This window comes from Dermacentor silvarum, chromosome 11, assembly GCF_013339745.2.
Source record: "Dermacentor silvarum isolate Dsil-2018 chromosome 11, BIME_Dsil_1.4, whole genome shotgun sequence".
Lineage (NCBI taxonomy): Eukaryota > Metazoa > Arthropoda > Arachnida > Ixodida > Ixodidae > Dermacentor > Dermacentor silvarum.
Genome location: NC_051164.1, coordinates 21,336,350 through 21,357,998, shown reverse-complemented (window position 1 = coordinate 21,357,998; position 21,649 = coordinate 21,336,350). Strand labels below are relative to the sequence as shown.

The 21,649-nt window shown below is 48.2% G+C and overlaps 1 protein-coding gene across 1 annotated transcript in view; it reads right to left on the bottom strand.

Annotated features, from left to right (window-relative positions):
• LOC125941496 (uncharacterized) overlaps positions 1-19,309 on the bottom strand; it is a 20,215-nt gene extending 906 nt beyond the window's left edge. Inside the window, exons 1-2 of the mRNA XM_049658917.1 lie at positions 19,087-19,309; positions 2,730-2,925 (exon numbers count right to left, since the gene is read on the bottom strand). Coding sequence (XP_049514874.1) covers positions 2,730-2,925; positions 19,087-19,233 — 343 coding nt within the window. The 5' untranslated portion in view covers positions 19,234-19,309. The remainder of the gene's footprint in view (positions 1-2,729; positions 2,926-19,086) is intronic.
• Between the last annotated feature and the right edge of the window lie 2,340 nt (positions 19,310-21,649).

Genomic DNA, 21,649 nt, shown 5'->3' with positions numbered 1-21,649 from the left:
ACTTTAGTTCTACCATAGGAAACATATTTTTAAAGGGAAAAAAAACGTAGCAGGTAGATATGGGGTAGAAGTGGTTTTTTCTGTACCAAACCAAATTAGGGGATATTTGCGAACGTGTAGGGAGACAGGCATGAGGCCAAAAAGGAAAAGAAAGAAGGTTGTGGTGTCAAGCACAAGAATCCGGCAATCAGTTGTGCCACGAATGTGGTTTATAGTCTGCCGTTGTCTTGCGGCTCTGCTTATATAGGCCAGACGGGCCGATGTGTCAACGTGCGATTAAGGGAACATGCGGCCAACCTACGTTGTGATGGTTTTTCGCACATTTCTCAGCACTGTCAGAAGTGCGGCTGCGCGCCTCAGTTTAACCTCACAAGCATTATTTCAAGGCATCATGATAAGACGACTCGGGAAGTCATCGACGCATGGAACATTCAAAATAAAAAACAGTCTTGTATCAGCTGTCCCTCTACTGCACTACAGGATAAAGAAATCCTGTACCTGAATGGTTAACGTGTTCTGGTTTTTTGGTTATTGTTGCGTTGTGTGTGGCCACGTGTGTGTATAAATCTGCTCTGTGATGTGGAATAAACCTTAGTTGTGAGTCGGCGCTTGTGTACGTGTGTTCTTTCGTCTGTCGTCTTCCTTGTTGCGCCCTTCTAAAACCATGCATCCGTACCAACTCGCCCAATTGTCAGTGCTACTCTTAATTCTGGTCTTTTTTTTTTTCGAGTACGTCGAACAGCTATCACAGCCCTAGTCTTGCTAACTACTTGTAGCGGCTTTTCACTGCTGCAATGCCTTCCAATATGATTTGCTGCCACAGCGACGGCATTCTCGTACCTGGCAACTGGTAGTGATATCTTCCACTGCTTATGAATACAGCTGAGCGGGAAATGTGTACGGAAAAGATTTTTGTGGTTTTCTTCCCGTTTGCTGGCATTCTACCATGCAATACTTTACCAACTCACCCAACAAGTCACTCCTATTTGTAGGCAGCGAAAACGCGCAGGCCCCATACCTTCGTGTAGCCAGATACCTCAAAGGAAAATTTCTTAGATCTGTCTTTTTTTAAATAATAGTCAGCCCCTGCCAAATTTTTCATATTTTTGTTTGCTTGTTGGTTCAGCTGCTATAACACGGAAGGACTTGCCACACCAGTTTCTCCTCGGCTGCCCAGCCGACAAAGCACGACAGAACACTTAGACAATTGTCCCACGTACTGCTAGAAATTGCAAGATTTCACTGTCTATATGGCACCGCAAAATTGGCCCACCAGGCAGGTGATGACTTTCTTTGTTTTGTTTTTTGTTTTTGCACGGGTTATTTCTGAATAGGAAGTGAGTGCGTTGATAATAAAAAAGATACTGTACTCGTAGTGGCAGTGGTTGTGCATGAGAGGATGGCCGAGTTACCTTGGGAGTGGTGGTGTAAGGGTTAATGTAGCAGCAACAGGCTCTCAGAGTGGACACCGTGGTTAACACGGCTCTGTGTTACAGAAACTATATGTACTCGTTGCCATGAAAATATTTATTCTTCTTAGACTAATTTCAACCTGGGCTTGCCTTAACTATCATTCACTAGTCAGTCTGAACATGCTACAGCAAGTATACTGCAGATATCACTGGAATTGTGACTTCTATAAAATAGTAACAGAATATAACAAAAGAGCTTAGTGGTCGTGATCTTTCGTCCTGCTCCTGTCTAGTCTATTGCGCTGTTTTATGCTTGACAAGTTCCTATGATATCGTAGAACACCAACAATTTATGGTAGCTTGGCAGGTTTCGGTTTTCCTAAAGGAAAGTAACGCTAAAATTGCAGCATTGGTATATGCCAAAAATATACAGAGAAATCTCCTCGCACATGTGCGTCCTTGTCAATAAATTAATATAGCATTATGCAACGGCACCATTGGCCATATCCACCAGCTTTCCTATAGCGTAGTTGCTAGGTAGCCGTATGGTGAGGTACCCATTTATTCAGGTCTCTAAAATGCGACAATCACTTTCATGGTTCCGCACTCGGTGCTCTTTCGACATTCCTGGCCTTTGTGCCATTAAAACTCACACATAGATCAATCTAATCGTTCAGCGTTTAATGAACAGGAAACGTCTCTATGCTGCCACGAATTACTGCAGCCACGCTAACGGATACTTTCGTACTAAACTGTTCATCTGGACGGCATTCACAGGTGGAGCTTGTATCAAATTGCTCCGTTCTATCAACAACCCGTACATTTCTCGGAATGTGCTAATCCTAATATAAATAGGCTCATGAATAAGCAATATTAGTCTATACCTTCCAAGTAAACAAGGTTTTACATTTCTTGTGCATGCATAATTTTACATATATTGAAGCCTAACACAAACATATTATGTCGAAACTCAGGTTTTATTCCACGCACCATCTCGTGCGAGATCTCTCTCGGTTCAGTTCGTCTCCCTCCGACTAGTGCACCTGTCTTCATTTTCTTTCTTTAAACACAAATCCCCTTTCAGAAAAACTGTCCGTCCTGTACAGTAGGTCGCATGACCACTAGGAACCCTGGGGGCAGGCTGAGGACTCGAATTATCGCCCGATCAGGCTGTGCACCACACGCACGCCGATATTTTGGAGGCTCCAATTCAGAAGTTCTTTCTTCATTTACAAAGCTCACCACAAATAGGGCATTTGAGGTGTTAGGTATTTAAGAAAGTTATAAATAATAATTGGCTTAAAGACTGTCTATTACCATTGGCACAAGGACAAGCATCCTGGTACGGGCCTTCGTCACCGAAAGGAGTAAGTAGCACAGTCGGTGAGCATGTCTGGCCATCTTCGTCAGGACGCTTCTGGCAAGATGTGGTACCGTTGCTGAAGTGGAGGCAGCAAAGACCAGGACCACAATCATCCGTCATTAGACAGGGATCTCCTACGCCACCAGGTGCCTGCATGCGATGTAAATCAGGAAAACGAGAACAAATTCAATCCATGAATGTTTGAATTTAAATAGGCATGTAATTTCGCACAAGCACGACTGGGCGATTCTTCAAGCATATAAGGCTTGTCACAGCACAAATCGTCTTTCATTTTACATCTGTAGCTATGACGCAATGTTTCCTTGTATGTTGCTCAAACAACGTGCAGGAAACGTAGTTCAGGAAACAACATGCCAAAACGTAGTTGAGTTGCAGCGTCATTTTTTTAGAGCAGTTATTTTATAAAATGGTCTGAAATTTAAGCAAATCACGTCCCTACAAGAGAATTATCTACGCAAGCGAACATTGTTTAGAAGAAAACTGAAAACAATAAGTTAACAAAAATAATTACATCATTGCAATATTTAATTTCTTTGTAACAAGCTTTACAGCGCATGTTTATATTGGAAGGATGTAGATAATCGTCATAAGAGTCTAGTTCCATGTTCCTAAATTTCAAAAATACCATGTAGGTCAAAGTAATTGCTTCAAAATACTCGTTATGTTTACCTAAGTACGCACGCGGAACCGCGAAGTGCGAGTTGAGTTATGTAGTAGGGCGTTTTAAAAAAAACATTTCCCCACAAGTGATAGAGTGGTCTGCGTCACCCCTGCTGCTGAAGAGACTTTGGGAGGCGGCCCGAAGAAGCAGCCGCCGTGGCCACGGTTTGTACAGAGCGGTAGACACCGCGGCCGCTCAGGTCGAGAGTGCTAGCGTGTTCTTTTTCCTCGCGCTACCTCCACCTGAGCGGCCTTCTTCACCGGCTCTGGAGACGAGTCAGGCCGCTACAGGGCCCCCCTCCTAGTGCGAAGTGCGATTAAAATATGTGAAAAGGGCGCGCGTAAAGAAAGAAGAGAGGCTGCAAGCCTCTTCGTAGCTGGGTGCCAATGAGTTCCAATTCGTAGCGTTCGTTAAGAAGTCCAGGTAAAGACGGTGATGCGGCGAATGGCACAAATAACTCTCTGGTGGTCGTAGCTGAGTGTGTCTGGACACAACGCACATTATCTCGTGCGTTGAGGACGTCGTCTTGTGTTGTCAACGTGTGCGCACCCAGTGCGGTGCAACTCGGCAAGCAGAGTTGAGGCGTATTAGCTGGTTCTTAGCGCGAGCCGTTAATTCAGGGCATTGAGGGGAACAACGCTGAAGACTGTGTCGTCGAACGGTGTGCATCGACGGCAGTGGCGGAAAACTGCGAGTGTCGCTGGGCCTTGATGCCGTTGCTGATTCATGCTGCGTCATCATTTCAGATGCGGGGACGGTTGTCCAGGGCGGTGTATTGTGACGACCAGCAAGGTCTTTGTCTCGAGATGGCGTAGTCAGTCCGGCCGCTGCTCGTCTGTTGCGTAATTTGGCGGGGATCTTGCCTGAGGAGCTGCGGAAAACAGATTTCCTGGTCGTTGGTAGTATTATGCACAGTATTGGGGTCACGCAATCCGAGAGAGAGAGAGACCAGGCTGCACCGGGCCGCATAGATTGTGAGTGAGGCGCAGCCACAGTCACGCCGTAGTGCGAAATCCCGACCAGCGCCGCAGGTTCTCATATATGTCCGGGCCTGGTATAAGTCGGAGCTCCGAAAGAAGGCCATCTGGCAGCTCGCGACTTGCGCGGAGATATGTATGTAAGTTGGTCATTCGGGTTGTTGACTTACAAGTGATTCTCGAGCTGAAGAAACCAAATGGCAGAGCTGCTCTTGCAAAACTTCAGTACACCATGCATCCGCGGAAGGTACAAACACAGAACATCGGATGGCTCGCTTGCTGCTGCTGGCGGCGACATCTCGAATGCTGATAGCATCAGCGTTGCGGTAGTCGCTCAAGGCATTGCGAAGGTTGCGCTTGTGGCATCGCCTTGCCTGCAAGAGTGAAATTTGCGCCTAGAGGAGCCAGTGGGAGAGCCTCTGAATCGGTGATGAATGAGGTGCCCCCGAACAGAAAGCGGATAGCTTGCGGGAATGTCCAAGGAAGCCGAGTGGCGGGCCGTATAACGGCCGAAAGCGCTTGGGTTTGGCCCAATGAATTCCTTGGGAAGAGTCGTCCCGCAGCTGCTTTTGAGATGGGGAGGAAACTCACGGACCGAGTAGAAGTTTGATGCTGGGGCCGGCGCGTTCTGACGATCTGCACGGTTGGGCGCAGGCGATGTGGCTCGACAAGACGCGGAACGACGCGACGGTTCAAATGGAGAGAGCTATTATGACTGAGCCCTCGAGGTGGCATGGTGAGCAAGGACGGCTGCCCGCAAGTCCTTGTACAAGTCGGGGCCGAGGGATGGCAACTGGAGCCTGGAACCTTGTTGATACAGAAGTGGCTGTCTAGTAGGATTAACCAGGTATCCGGCGTGTCGATGTATATTTCCCGGACAACCTGGAACTATGGGACGCCTGCACGAAAGCATGAGGCCACGTTACTCTCGTCTTGGTGTAGAGTCGCTGCGTTAAGGCTCGCATGGTTGGCGTCGGTCGTCCGGTGTCACCAATTTGTGGGAGGCAACGCGAAGAGGTCGCCGCCGTGGCCACGGTTTATTTAGACCAGCCAGCCATGGTGCCCTGGGAACGGCGGACACCACCGCCGCTCAGGTCGAGAACGCTACTTTTCTTCGCGCTAGCTGCACGTGAGCCGTCTTCTTCACCAGCTCTGGAGGTGATAGTCGCGCCGCTACAAGACTACAGGAGGCACAAAGCGCCAATCGGCTTCACATCTTGAGAAGACGGAAGCGCAACGGTAGTTTCATTCCACGCCAGCCTTTTACGTCAAATAGTGGTGAAGACGGCAAGCCGCGCTTCACGGTGCCACGTGCATAATCAGAGAAATTTAGCGAATAATTTCACCGGAGTTATTTCGGTTTACAAGGTCATTTTAAAATGTCAGGACACGGAAATACACTTTCATGACAATTTTCTTCAACGTTTCAATTCCAGCATGTGTAGTAAGATTTGTAACTTAGACGACAAATAATGTAATTGGCTTATTTATTGAATAGATTGCTTTGATAATTAGCGCACGACGCCCGCCTGGGTGGATAATTTATCTGTAGTTATGTAAATCGGGTAAATTTCTTAGGCTTTCCAAAAAAATAAATGTTTGAAGTAACAAAAGACACATTGTACATGAAAAGCTTTTTCGGATCTTTTACAAACTGGCGTCAGCGACCTTCCGAGGCGGGGCCGCTGATACTCGACGCGCTGAAGACCTCGTATCGTCCCGACGACCGCAGAACAACGAAAATACAATGACGGCTGAATCAGTTCCCGCGAACAAGATTTCACTGGACATACCTGTGTTGATCGACGGCAGAAAGATGAGTGCACTTGTAGATACCGGCGCCGATTACTCTATTATTAGTGGCAAACTGGCGAGCGTTGTGAAAAAAGTTACGTTGCCCTGGAATGGGGCACCAGTTCGTACGGCAGGTGGCCACGTCGTCACACCGCTTGGCTTATGCACCGCCAGAGTAGAAATTCGCGGTGCTGCTTTTCTCGCCACTTGTCTGGTTCTACGCGAGTGTTCCCGCGATGTAATTCTTGGGATGGACTTTCTCCGGGAATATGGCGCCATTATTGACCTCCGCGAGCGCTGCATCACTTTCTCGACACAAAGGGCAGCAACACAGACCGACGCCATTGGACGCAGATCGGCACTTCGCGTTTCGGACGACAGCATCACGATACCGCCGCGTGCGAGTGTTATGGTTCCGGTTAAGTCCGACGAGCTACAAAACGGTGAAGCCATTGTAGAAGGCAACGTTTCTATGCTGCTGACCCAAGGTATGTGTGTAGCGCGAAGCCTTGTGGAACTGCGTGATAGCCAGACAGCGGTCCTCGTTACCAACTTTACTTTTGAGCATCGGCACATTTTTCGTGGTACTGCCGTCGCCTACGCGGAGCCATTAACGGAGATCATCGAGTGTTTTGCTGCTGAAGTGGACACAGACGACGGTTCGTTCAGAGACATCGATGTGAACTCTGAGCTTATGGATGACCAAAAGAACGCACTGCAGGAACTCTTGAATGAATTCCGCGCGTGCTTCGCTCGGTCTACTAAGGTGGGCCAAACGCCAATCACGAAGCACCGAATAACGACATCCGACGACGCACGCCCCATCAAACAACAGCCTTACCGTGTCTCGCCGAAAGAACGTGAGGCAATTCAAGCCCAAGTCAAGAAGATGCTAGATGATGGTGTCATTCAGCCTTTGCACAGTCCGTGGTCCTCCCCGGTCGTTCTGGTCAAGAAAAAAGACGGAACGCTTCGTTTCTGTGTTGATTATCGACGCCTGAACGATGTTACCAAGAAGGACGTGTACCCACTACCACGTATCGATGACTCTTTAGACAGGTTGCGGCGAGCTAAATATTTTTCGTCCCTCGATCTCAAGAGCGGTTACTGGCAAATTGAGGTAGACGAACGAGACCGCGAAAAAACTGCTTTCGTCACTCCAGATGGCCTTTACGAATTCAGAGTACTTCCTTTCGGTCTCTGTTCGGCACCAGCAACCTTCCAGCGAATGATGGACACCGTTCTCGCTGGTCTGAAGTGGCAAAGCTGCCTCGTTTACCTCGACGACGTGGTTGTTTTTTCGGCGACATTTGACGACCACCTGAAACGACTGCGGCAAGTTCTCGAAGCTATCCGTTCGGCTAACCTCACCCTCAAGCCTCAGAAGTGTCATTTCGGCTACCAGGAGCTGATGTTTCTGGGACACGTGGTCAGCGCAGAAGGTGTGAGCCCCGATCCCGCGAAAACTGCCGCTGTAGCCACGTTTCCAACACCGACCGACAAGAAGGGTGTCGACGCTTCCTGGGCCTTTGTGCATACTACCGGCGTTTCATCGAAAATTTTTCGAAGATGGCGGAGCCGCTGACTCGCCTCACGAGGGACGATGTATCGTTCGTCTGGGCCGCAGTGCAGGCGACTGCTTTCACCGAGCTTCGCCAGCGTCTGGTGTCAGCACCAGTTTTGGCCCACTTTGACGAGGAGGCAGACACGGAAGTTCATACAGACGCCAGTAACGTTGGTCTTGGTGCGGTGCTTGTACAACGGCAGGAAGGTATTGAAAGAGTGATCGCATACGCAAGTCGCACGCTATCGCGTGCAGAGACAAACTACACCACCACGGAGAAAGAGTGTATGGGCACTGGCCAAATTCGACCTTATCTCTACGGCCGCCCGTTCAAAGTTGTAACCGATCATCACTCGTTATGCTGGCTTGCAAATCTGCGGGACCCTTCTGGACGACTGGCACGGTGGAGTCTACGTTTGCTGGAGTACGACGTGACCATCGTGTACAAGTCGGGCTGCATACACGAAGACGCTGACGCACTCTCGCGCGCCCCCATCGACACTACCGACCAAGACATTGAGGACGACGGCGCTTTCCTTGGGGCCGTAAGCGTTACTGATTTGTCCACACGGCAGCGCGCAGACGACTCACTACGGCCTATATTCGAACATCTAGAAGGAAGCAACCCATCAATACCGCGGCATATCGCTCGAGGATTGTCGTCTTTTTGTTTACGAGATGGCGTCTTGTATAAGAATAACTCCGCTGCCAGCAACAAGACCTACCTTTTGGTCGTTCCAGCAGACCTCCGCGCTGAAGTTTTGTTCGCCTGTCATGACGAGCCTCCGTCTGGCCATTTGGGTTTTACGCGAACGCTTGATAGTGCGCAAATCCTACTACTGGCCCAGACTTGCCGAGTGTGTTAAGCGGTACGTCCAAGCCTGCCGTGAATGCCAGCGCCGAAAGTTGCCAGCTGTGAGGCCTGCGGGATTGCTGAATCCGATTGACCCACCTGGCAAACCTTTCGACCAGGTCGGCATGGATCTTCTGGGCCCGTTTCCACTGTCATCTTCTGGCAACAGGTGGATAATTGTCGCCGCAGATTATTTAACGCGGTATGCTGAGACAAAGGCTCTGCCTCGAGGCACAGCTTCCGAGGTTGCCCAGTTTTTCATACAGAGCATCGTCTTACGGTATGGCGCCCCGTCGCACGTCATCACAGACCAAGGAAAAGCCTTTGGAGCACAGCTCATTGAAGACGTTTTTAAACTCTGCTGCACGACACACCGAAGGACAACTGCCTATCATCCGCAGACAAACGGCTTGACCGAGCGACTGAACAAAACTATGACTGACATGCTGACTATGTACGTAGACGTACAGCACAAGACGTGGGACGAGATACTCCCATACGTAACGTTTGCCTATAACACTGCTACGCAAGAAACAACACGCTTCACGCCGTTTTACCTCGTTTACGGCCGAGAAGTGCAGACTATGTTAGAAGGAATGCTGCCGTGCGACAACATCGATCATCTTAATCTCGCCCAAGATGCCGAACTTTTCGTGCAACATGCTGAAGAAGCCCGTCAGCTTGGCCGAGTGCACATAAAGAAACAACAGAGCATCGATGCGCACCGTTACAATCTCCGCCATCGACAAGTCGAGTTCCTACCTGGTGATCAAGTCTTGGTCTGGACTCCCGTGCGCCGAAAAGGACTATCTGAGAAGCTTTTGAGTCGCTACTTCGGACCTTACAGAGTGTTGCAGCGAATCAGTGACGTGAATTACGAAGTCCTTCCTGACGGAAGCCAGCCTCCCCGACGTCGAAAACCGCAATCTGAGATTGTGCACGTTGTGCGGTTGAAACCGTACTACAGCCCCTAATATCCGACGTTTCCAGCCACTTAGGTTAGATTTGGTTGTTTGTCGTCCCTCAGTGCCTTGTGACTATATCGTACACAAAAGTGATTGTGACAACAGCCTATGTGTTCGTCTTAGGCCATCTCGGCGCCCTCACGTCAAGCCTGTGTATTTTTTCCTTCTTTTTCATTTTTTTTTTTTTTGAAGAGGGGGTAACGCCACTTGGTGTGGCACAGCAAGGAGACTGGAGAAGAAGAGAACGAGGTTCGTCTCGGCTTCGCGCGTCGACGCTTACGCTTGCCTGGATTCTCATTCAGCGTATATTCTACAGCAGGGTATACGCGACAGTATCTATAATTCAAGAATAGCGCCAGCTAAGAACAAAGTGTAAAGGTACGCGTTGGTTTCGAAGAGCAATGTTTACTTTAGCTGATGTTGGAATCTTAATATAGATGTCGCAAGTGTGTGGACCGTTAGAGGGACCATGAAAAACTTTGAAAAGCTTCCCTGAAGGCGGGATCGTTGTCCGCAGGCTTTATCAATGTAGCAAAGACAGGTAAGCAAACATGTATAGGTTTGCAGTTTTACCACTCAGTCTGTAGCGCTAATAGGTATGTACAATCAGTATAAACGCGAGCGTGAAAAAAAAGAACTGATCGGAAAGTCAATGACGCTTAACTGCGGGGTAGTCCAGCGCACAATCGCTCCACAGCCGATTTGAAAGTGTGTTGGTGTCCCAAATATACATTTTTGAATCTGGAAATAGGCCCCTATTGCAAATACAGGAAAACCTTGGAGCTCAGCCATGCACCTTTTAGCTTTTTTTTTTCGTCCTATTAACGTTTCTATTTATGCTGATACTATACAAGTTTTTATGAGTTTCTACAGACGTTCTTTTCGATGCATCATCTCGTCTGCACGGCATCCCCGTGCCGAGCGCGCTCGCGCGTCTTTGCTACGTCAGACTATAACGTGGCCTTCAGAAGACTGCGTGCCGACCCCGAGTATCGTCCCGATACTCTGGGTCGGGTAAGTTTGGCTAAGAGCCCGCGAAGCCAACCCAAGTTATGCAAAGTTAAAGCTACGAACCCGCCAAGCCAAACAAGTTAAGCAACGTTAAAGCTAAGAACCAGCCAAGCCAAACCAGGTTAAACAAAGTTAAAGCTAAGAACCATCCAAGCCAAACCAAGTTAAGCAAAGGAAAGCAAAGTTGAAGCTAGGGAAGGCCCACCAGCTTTGCTGTTTGCCCAGTCTTCGCACCACTTAGTGTGAAGCTGTCCCTAATTTTTTTTACTGCTTTTAATTAGAATGAAGCCTTTTTCCAAGTGTACCAGCTAAAATAGTGTCATTTAAGCTGTATTCATCTGGATACCTAGCTCATACAGTCACCGAGACCATGAGCTGGGAACTAATAGGTCAGGTGAACAAAGCTAACAGGAGATTATGGGCGAAAAGCTAGCATTCTACTTGCACCTTTTGGCTGGCAGCTTGGTGGCAGCTTGAACTGAGGCCTTGTGATTTCCAGCCAGCCAAAATTTAAATTTTACTGGGACTGCTTAGCTGCCAGGGACACGCGAATACGGTATGAATGTGTTATTCACCGGGTGAAACCTACTGAGGTACAGAGCATCCAACATATGACGCTGGCAGCTGGTTGGTGTTGTGACTGCACCTGTAACAAAGCCTGTGGAGTTTGGTGCGTGTTTCTAGCCTACGCATTGCTCAGCCAAAATTTTGATGTACTAAACGCAGTAGGTCGCAGAGGCTATCGTATTGTACAGGCTATAATATTGCGACACCTCATCTGTGGCGAACCACGCAGGTGACAAAATCAATGACCTCGAATGTGCTAGTTTCAAGAGAAGTCTGAGCTGAGTACTGTTCTAGTGTACGTAATTACATATCTCTGCTCGCGCCTTTCCACAGTAAGAGGCGACACTGGGGGAGATGTTGGGTAGTGAGGTGTTGAACATGATAGAACGTCCTGCATGCATCCCTTCAACCAGCCCTACAGGACATCCAAACGTCCAGACACTTCTACACGTCGAGCTCTGAATTCGCTCTGTAGCGAGGAATTTTGTTGCCTATCTTCCATGCCCAAGGATTGCTATTTGCAGGCATAATTCACGTGATAGTAAAAGACACTCAAATTCCCGCGAGCTTTCACTTTGACGCGTATGAAGATGCGAAATACTGGCTCGAACAGTAGGACTCCACTGAGATCAATCAGTGAAATTCTGACCAGAAGCATTCGAACGTATACTTCGCCTCTTGAAGGTAGCGCCAGAACACGGTTTTAGAACCGCGAGGGACATTTGCCAAAGTCGGACGTGTTTCGCCGTCTATTGCCGTCAAACGTGAGTATGAACATGAGGGACTGTGTGCGAATGTGAGTGGAAGTGAGTATCTATGAGCTTGAGTGGGGGCCAGTAAGTATGAATAGAAGCGACTATAAACGCGATTGAGTGTTGGTGAATGTCAATGAGTGAAATTAGTGTTTATTTCTTTATTGTTGTATTTATTTGTTTGTTTGTTTGTTTGTTTTTTGTTTGTTTGTTTGTTTGTTTGTTTGTTTGTTTGTTTGTTTGTTTGTTTGTTAACTTACCCTCAGGATTATGAGTGAGTGTCCACGACTGCAAGTACACATGAGCGTGAGTGTGTACACAGCTTGCAAAAACAATGCCGATTGTGAGTTGGTATCCACTTTCTATGTCGGCCTATGCAAAATAACCATACCAGCTTGCACAACTGTTTTGATGGCTGATAAGCCAGCTCATAAAATCTCTGGTTCCGCGCGCCGTCTACTGCATGTTATCCCTCCCCGAACCTCGTTGTCTCGCTGATGTGGTAGAGGGCCGTCTATCTGTCTATTGCGGAAAAACTGAAGGCAGCGACCTCCAGAGGGAAGGCTGCTAGTCATTGAATTGCCGAAAATTCCCCCTTTTTGGGGAGAAAGGAGCAGAGATACCCAGAACAACCATATAGAGAATATTGTGTTAGTGTCGAGCTTCATATGTCCATTCATGGGTACGAAGTGACGGTGTCGTTGACACTGGTGCGGATTTTTTGATAATACTTGAGCAGTTGCAAGACAGGTTTGAAAAGGCAAGCGCAATTTCCGGGCCCTTACATTTCAATTGCTGAAGACAATTGTATAACGCCTACAGGCAACTGTAATGATGATTACATATGAAATTTTATGGCGTAAGAGCTAGGAATGGCCAAAGAGCGTCAAGAAATGATACTAAGTAGGCGATTGTGCGGCCAATGACCAAATGTATAAGTAAAGTGACTGTATAGACGATTAGAAACAGTTACTGTAAAGTGCGTAAAATATATAAGTGCTAAAATTATGGCAATAATCGGTGAGGTTTGCTACGACCATAAACGCCGTGCCTCTGAGCCCTCGAAAGCAAGGATCCGGAAGCATATCCTCGACAAAATATTACTATGGCAGTAGCGCTCCCTTGTGAGATCAAATGCTACAGATCTGTTCAGCTGATCATATGTAACGCAACATCATTTAAAACATTTCAAACTGCTTTGGTCTCAAATATTGTTCGTACGCGAAATATAGTACTGGATGGAGCCGAATCTTCTGTTGGTAAGCAAAAGGAAAGTGCCCTTTCCGTTCATTTTCTGCTTTCCGACATTCAAGCAAGACGTGGAATCCAGTCAGCCTCTCACCATGTCTACCACGTAACGAATTATTCGTTAACTTTTTGGGGTCGTTTTCCACTTCCGACTGCATCATACACCATGGCGCGGCTTCTTCTTTACTAACCTGCAGCATCCGGAGACTAGACAGAGAGATGAGCTGACAGGGATGTGAAAACCTCTGCGCGTATTTTATCCCGACTATAAGTCATTCATTTGTTTCAAACTATCAGTGCCTCATTCTTGTGGAGACGAGAAGATGACTAAAGGTGCAAGAGAGAGCTCCTGGTAGTTTCGATGGGTAAAAATATACGTCCGACTCAAACAAAATGCTTGAACTTTGTGTCTTCTTTTTCGAAATTGGGAATATAATAAAGATAGACAATTTATCGTGCAAAAAAAGAAAAAAATGTTTACTGGTGTCTTCGCCATTTATGCATCTTAATTTGCAGCGTAAAACAAGCGTAGTCACTGCTTCTAGCCATCGCGTTTATCTGAGCTGGCGTTCTCCGTGCATTTGCCAACATCGTGGATTTCCCATATAGTGGTATATTCACGAACCCATAATTTTGCGAGAAACGTGAAATGAGATTTTACAAGCCAATGTACGAGCGAAGCATGTGAAAAGTTTGATACTTGCGAACTATATATATATATATATATATATATATATATATAGCGAAGTCTAATTGACGTCAAAGTAGATGGCGTACCTGTCCAATGTCCAAGCACTCGTCGACACTGGAGCCCACATATCTGTGATGAGTGCTAGCCTACGTAGACGTTTAAAGAAGGTCCTCACCCCAGCAGCTGCACAAGTGCTTCGTGTGGCCGACGGTGGCGTGCTGGTTGTTTTCGGAATGTGTACTGTACGTTTAAGTATATCCGGCCGCCCTACTTCTGTTCTCTTGGCTGTGATCGACAACTGCCCTCACGACGTTATCCTTGGTTTGGACTTTTTATCCAACCATTATGCTCTCATCGACTGCGCAACCGGTGTCCTTCAGTTGGAACTGCCTCAACTCGCCGATGCTCCTAGCACCGCGCCGCCACCGCGCCTGTGCTCGCTTCAAGATGTGCGTCTGTCACCCGAGGCAGTCACTTACGTCGCTTTGACCGCACAGCCACAGGTTCCTGACGGTGAATATGTGCTTCGCCCCGTCGTCGACGTGCTTTTGAACCGAAACGTTGCTGTTCCGCATACGCTGATCACGGTTACTAATAATGACGTCGTTCTCCCGCTTCTGAACTTCAGCCTGTGCCCTCAAGTGCTTCCGGCCGGCATGTTCTTGGCCAGCGTTTCTAGCACGTCCGAATTTGACATTGAGAGTATGGATGCCGAGAGTGGATTATTAGCACCAATTGCAGCTCACAGCTCTGGTTCTTTCATGGATGACTTCACCAAAATGATTTCACCTGACCTCACCTCTGCTCAGGCCAAGGACCTCCGTCTCCTGCTCGAATCGTACGGCGACATCTTTGATTTCGGCGACCGCCCTTTCGGCCAAACATCTGTTGTTCACCACCGTATCAACACTGGAGACATGAATCCTATTCGTCGGCGTCCCTATCGTGTATCACATGCTGAACGTAAAGTCATCCAATCAGAAGTGGACAAAATGCTCCAAAAAGGGGTCATCGAACCATGAGCCAGTCCTTGGGCTTCGCCAGTCGTCCTTGTGAAGAAAAAGGACGGTACCTGGCGTTTTTGCGTCGACTATCGCCATCTAAACAAGATCACGCGCAAGGACGTCTACCCATTACCACGCATCGATGACGCCTTGGACTGCTTGCACGGAGCTACATACTTCTCGTCCATTGATCTTAGATCCGGCTACTGGCAGATTTTTGTTGATGAAGTGGACCGCGAGAAGACTGCCTTCATTACACCTGATGGTTTCTATCAGTTCAAAGTCATGTCCTTTGGCCTATGCAATGCTCCTGCAACATTTGAACGAATGATTGACTCTCTTCTGTGAGGCTACAAGTGGACCACCTGTCTTTGCTATCTTGACGACGTTATTGTTTTTTCTCCCACGTTCAGCAGCCACCTTACGCGACTCGCTGCAATTCTTGCGGTCTTCCGAAAAGCCGGCCTGCAGCTGAACTCCACAAAATGCCAATTCGGGCGCCGTCAGATTACCGTGTTGGGACATCTCGTTAATGCAACCGGTGTATACAACCAGATCCGGATAAAGTTCGCGCCGTTCGCAGTTTTCCTGTGCCTCGTTCTGCTTCTGACGTGCGCTGCTTCGTCGGCCTGTGTTCTTACTTTCGACGTTTCGTCATAAACTTCGCCGACGTTGCTCGCCCTTTGACAGATCTTCTACAGAAGAACACGTCTTTCTCATGGGGCCCGGAGCAGGCTCACGCGTTCGCCGCTCTCATCGGCTTTCTGACCACCCCTCCCATACTTGCCCACTTTGATCCATCTGCACCGAACGAAGTCCACACTGACGCCAGCGGCCACGGCATCGGTGCTGTTCTCGCCCAGCAGCAGAAGGGTACCGAGTGCGTGATAGCTTACGCCAGCCGCCTGCTGTCAGCTTCTGAGAGGAATTACTCCATCACCGAGCGTGAGTGCTTGGCTTTAGTGTGGGCTGTCGCCAAGTTCCGGCCATATTTGTACGGCCACACGTTTTCGGTCATTACAGACCACCATGCCCTCTGCTGGCTGTCTTCCCTCCAGGACCCGACGGGACGGCTTGGTCGCTGGGCTTTGCGGCTCCAGGAATTTCTTTTTATTGTCATCTACAAGTCTGGACATCTGCACAAGGACGCTGACTGCCTCTCTCGTCATCCCGTGGATCCTCCTGATCCTGTTGCACATGATCCGGAGACCTGCATGTTGGCTTTCACTGACATGTGCGACATGCGCGCTGAACAACATCGCGACGAGTCCTTGCAGGCCATCATCGCCGGAGTTCAATCTGGCAGCACCGACGGCCTGTGCCGCATGTTCGTGCTGCACGACGGCATCCTCTACCGCCGCAATATCAACCCTGAGGGCCCTGAGTTTCTCCTTGTCCTTCCTCGTCATCTACGATCCCTCGTTCTCGAACAACTTCACGATGCACCAACGGCGGGACACCTTGGAGTTTTGCGCACATACGACCGCGTACGACGCCGGTTCTTCTGGCCGGGACTCTACCGCTCTGTGCGTCGTTATGTCGCAACTTGCGAATTGTGTCAGCGCCGGAAAAAACCTCCCTTGCCACCTGTCGGCCGACTCCATCCAATTGAAGTTCCCTCTGAACCTTTCTATCGCGTAGGCCTTGACCTGCTTGGCCCTTTTCCGACGACGACTAGAGGGAATAAGTGGATCGCCGTCGCTACCGATTACGCGACACGCTACGCGATAACCAAGGCGTTGCCGACTAGTTGCGCAACTGACGTCGTAGATTTTTTCCTCCATGACGTCATCCTCCACCACGGTGCACCTCGACAGTTACTTACCGACCGCGGCCGCTCGTTCTTGTCTCGAGTTGTTGACGACCTCCTCCGCTCTTGTGCCACAGAGCCTAAGCTGTCCACCGCCTACCACCCACAAACGAACGGTCTTACGGGACGTCTCAACCGAACACTCACAGACAGAGATGATGTCGATGTACGTCTCCAATGACCACCGCGACTGGGACGCAACGCTGGCCTACGTCACTTTCGCGTATAACTCGTCCAGACATGACACCGCAGGATACTCACCCTTTTATCTTTTGTATGGTCGCGACCCTACATTGCCTTTTGACACCATCCTACCTTCTGTGCCCCGTGTTACAACTGAGTACGCTGGTGAAGTCATCGATCGCGCTCACATGGCGCGTCAAGTCGCCCGATCTCGTCTGTTGGCCTCTCAGGATATACGAAAAGAGCCGTACTATCGGCGCCATCGCGATGTTAAGTTCGCCCCAGGTGCTTGGGTGCTCCTCTGGTCACCATGTCGTCGTGTCGGTCTCTCCCAGAAGCTTCTCTCTCGCTACACAAGGCCTTATGAAGTCCTACGTCAAGTTAACGACGTCAATTACGAGATCTCGCCGTTACAGTTTGATCCGTCCTCAAGTCCGACGCCAGTTGACATCGTGCACGTTTCGCGGTTGAAGCCATACTTCTCTCGCAGTTCTTCGCCTGACATGCGCCGAGACGGCGCTTCAGCACCCGGGAGTTCTGTTACGGAAGGATAGGAGGCAAGAGAAGAAGATCGAGAGACACTGGCTGCTGCGTCTTGTTGCTGGTCAGCCATCTTGACCACGCTAACCCTACTCGTGTATATATTGTAAATACATCCAGTCTTACTCCCAACATCCCCGTAACATATATATATATATATATATATATCATAAGAAGCCAACAAACCGGGACACCAAGGACAACATAGAGGAAATTACGTCTACTTACTAATTGGATTAAAGCAATGATAAATTATTGCAAATTAAAATGGATGACAAAACAACTGGCCGCAGGTGGGGAACGAACCCACGTCTTCGCATTACGCGTCCGATGTTCTCACCATTGAGCTACCGCAGCGCCGTTTTCCCATCCACTTTCTGGGGCATTTAAGTCTTATAGCTAGAACTAACCCTGGGAGTGTTAGCCAGCGCCACCACACACAAACCTAGGCGGTGGAGGTGGAACATCTTTTTTGCCGCAGGCGTCACGAGTACGTGATCTTTTTGGGTGAAGGCAACTGGTCAATAAACCCACATATGCTACCTGAAGGCATAAATGTTACCGGATTCAAGCCCTCGTTATGTAATGAACGAGAAGAAAGGAAACCGGGGGGCCCGATTTTTATTAATCATATCATAAGAAGCCAACAAACAAGGACACCAAGGAGAACATAGGGGAAATTACTTCTACTTACTAATTGGATTAAAGAAATGATAAATGGACCATAAGTTGACCATAAGAGTCACAGGGGGAAGGTGGGGTGAAGTTAGGAACTTTGCAGGCGCCAGTTGGAATCAGCTAGCGCAAGACAAGGGTAGTTGGAGGTCGCAGGGAGAGGCCTTCGTACTGCAGTGGACATAAAAAATATGGGCTGATCATATGTATACCTAGATATATACATATACGTGTGTGTGTGTGTGTGTGTGTGTGTGTGTGTGTGTGTGTGTGTGTGTGTGTGTGTGTGTGTGTGTGTGTGTGTGTGTGTGTGTGTGTGTGTGTGTGTGTGTGTGTGTGTGTGTGTGTGTGTCTGTGTGTGTTATCCACATCGGCAGTGACTCACAAATGTGCAATGAACCAATATAGTCACTATGTCTACCTATAAACTTTACAATATATAATATATATACACAGAGCAACTGGTGGTGGAGCAACTGGTGATGGTGGTCAGCTGCGGACCACCATCAGTTTCACTTCGCTCCACGAAGAGGAAATGAGGCAGTGAGTAACCTCCAGCGCAACACTTTGCTATGTGAACGCGGTTCAAATCGCGGTTCCGGGACCTCAACGATGTGCGACGTAATGCTGAAGCGTTTCTCTCGCATTTACCGCTAAATGGCCACGTATTCATTTAAGTTTTATTTTTATTTTGTTTTTGTTTTTTTCGCCAGCCAGACCACTTCCGCAGAACTGTCAGACCAAAATCGCTGCGGCTGGTTCTGGCAGCCATCGGGTAGCCAGATCCATGCAACCCGAGAAAAACGAATGGGCGGCGGAAGTGCACCGCGCGGTAAGCGAAGCAGTCAGCGAAAACCAACATCTGGCTACGTGCAGTAACAGCCCGCGGGTAGCCAGAAGGGACAAATCGAAGAGGCCCACAGTAAAGTATAGAGTGCGTAAGTCTACCTTACTTTTTCTACACAGAATATTCGAAAGTTACACTGTCTTCTTACCTCTGTTGGCGCATCGCTTGTATTTACTTCTTGGTCACGTTGCTGTATATTCAGTGCAACATTTCCGTTTCCATCAGGGTGAGCTAAAATTCCAAGCGACAGAATTCCAAGGAAAACTATATCGCAGCTTGGTGAAAAGTAATGCATTCTCTTGCTTCAGTTTCTGTAAGAATACAAAACTGTCACAAACAAACCAGTTCAGTGACTCGAAATACTTGGTATATCCTAGCTACCAAGCTAAAAGCTGGGGGACGCATGTTACCGTGATCTTTTTATAGAAATTTGGATGACCCAACAGAAAGAACGAACCCGACCTTCATTTCTTTTCTTTTTTTTTTTCTTCCAGTGCACAGAAAATATTCTGTATTGCTAACGACAGAATCTATAAACATTTACTGCACGGGCTCAGCCTTCTTCAATTGCATATTTCCTAAGCACGTCAGCACGCAGCCCTTCCGCCTTTAAACTCTTGACTGTGAACTTTTGCGCCGTTTCAATACCGGGAAAGAAAATCGATATTTGCGCTTGTGCACCCACAAGAATGTCATCACGCGTAGGCAATCTTTGAACAAGAAGAATGTGACACGTGGTGACAGGCACTTTTCAACTAGAGAGAGAGAAAGAAAAAAGGCAAAGAGGGAGATTAATCGAGGACGTGCCCAGTTGGCTATATGCTTCGCTATATGCATAGCGCTTGGATTGGCACACCGCTTGGTACCCTGAACCCTCCGTTGCGCCTTCCATGCACTTTCTGCAATTCGCCTTGCCTATTCGCGGCCCGTTTCGTCATCTCCCTCAGCTTGGCTCCGGAAAGGCGATTGTCATGGCAACTGCCATCGTGCTTTATTTTTATTTATTTTTTTATGCGTTGGTTCGGGTTTTCTCTCGGCTGGCAGTGGGGGCTTCGCTTTAACAGAAAGTACGTTAACCGTCATGAGCTGCACTAAGCCCAACTGTAAGTCCTACAAGACGAACTTTAAATTGGCAACATGCCACAAAGTTGGATTAAAATTACGCTTTATTACACATATATTTGTATTGCAATGGCGTTGAAGGTATTTCCAACTGTTGGAATGCTAGGAGACCGGCTGCAAAAGAAAAATCGTAAGGCAACGCTCAGTTGCCTAAAGTATTCTCGTATAGCAGCCACAAGAATAAACGATAATAAAGACCTTCAGTACAAGTGCTTACATTTTTCAAAAGCAGAAAACGTGGCTAAAGGCAGAGTTTTTAACAGTTTTCGTTAGTGCGCAATAAAATGCAGGTTTTCGGCAGGAGTCATTGATTAGCCGCTTTGCACTGCCTTGTGCGTGATAAGTTCAGTGGAGCAATAAATATAACGCGTTCTTAGACTAGTATAAAAAGGTGGCAGCAAAATAATTTTCGAGTTTCCTCCACAAATTAATTTGTAGGTTAAGGCATGCTGACTAAAGGTTCCCTTTTATTTCTTCAGTACTTCTCCAAGCAGGTGGAATATGCTCCGGTCGTTTATCGCATAGTAAGACCAACTAAATATTGAGCAGTGAGGCGAAATCACAGAAACGTCAGGAACGCACGCCGATGAAACATCTGCTGTGATGGGAGGTTATCTGACAACATCTACGATTTTGTCAGTGGTGATAGTCAAAGCCGACAACCAGAAGTCTGATTCCGTGACCATGATGCACGGACACTGGTAGTCACTGCAGGAAAATCTCTCGCAGGAGCTGCTGGCCAAATGTTGCTGCTCGATCTCCTAAGAGGGCTTGCACGTGACAGAGAAGCTTTGTTGGCTGGCGGTCACCGAGTTCCTCGGCATAAATAAACTGCTGCAGACGCTTACATTCGTACAGCTTGGTAAGCTCGGAGAACAATTGCCTTGAGAGTGTCGTACTCATGTGTCGCGGGTCGATTACGGAGGACATCGTACGCTTCCAGCGCGACATCGCTGGGGAGAGGGGAACGAAGGGGGTCAAAGCGAGCATGTTCAGAGGTGATGCAGTGTAGTCGGAATAGTCCTTCAGCTTATATGCACCAAATTTTGTCATGTTGCGCCAGGAAAGGAGGAAGGAGAACAATAGTCGCATGAACGGCCGGTGGAGACTAGTCGGAGGACGGGGCTTCTTCGTTCGAAGCGTTGCGTTCGGGTCTTCCAGGTCACTATTGTAGAGACGAGACTCATACAACGCGAACGATTGTCAGCGTAAAAGCCAGTCTGCTTGCTTGTTGTTGTCGTTGCTGCTACTGCTGCAGCCGTTGTCGTTCCTTCAAAACCTGGCAAGTACCACGATGGGGGATGGATCACGAATCGCATGGTGGTACGTTCAGTTGTTTCTGTTATATCCTATCAAGCATGTGAAAAGAGACATTTTATAAATAGGGGATCGTAAAACAGCACCAGAGACTTCGTCTTCTTTTGTGCAAGGGTGCCAGGATAATGCTGCTCCTGAACACCAATACACCAGCGTATTTAACTTTGCATTTGTGTCCAGTTTGTGGGGTCGAGTTCCATTGTTGTACCTTGTAATAATCATGGGAGATTCAAAAGCCAGATGAAAGCGCTAGCGATGATGGCGGGAGTGTT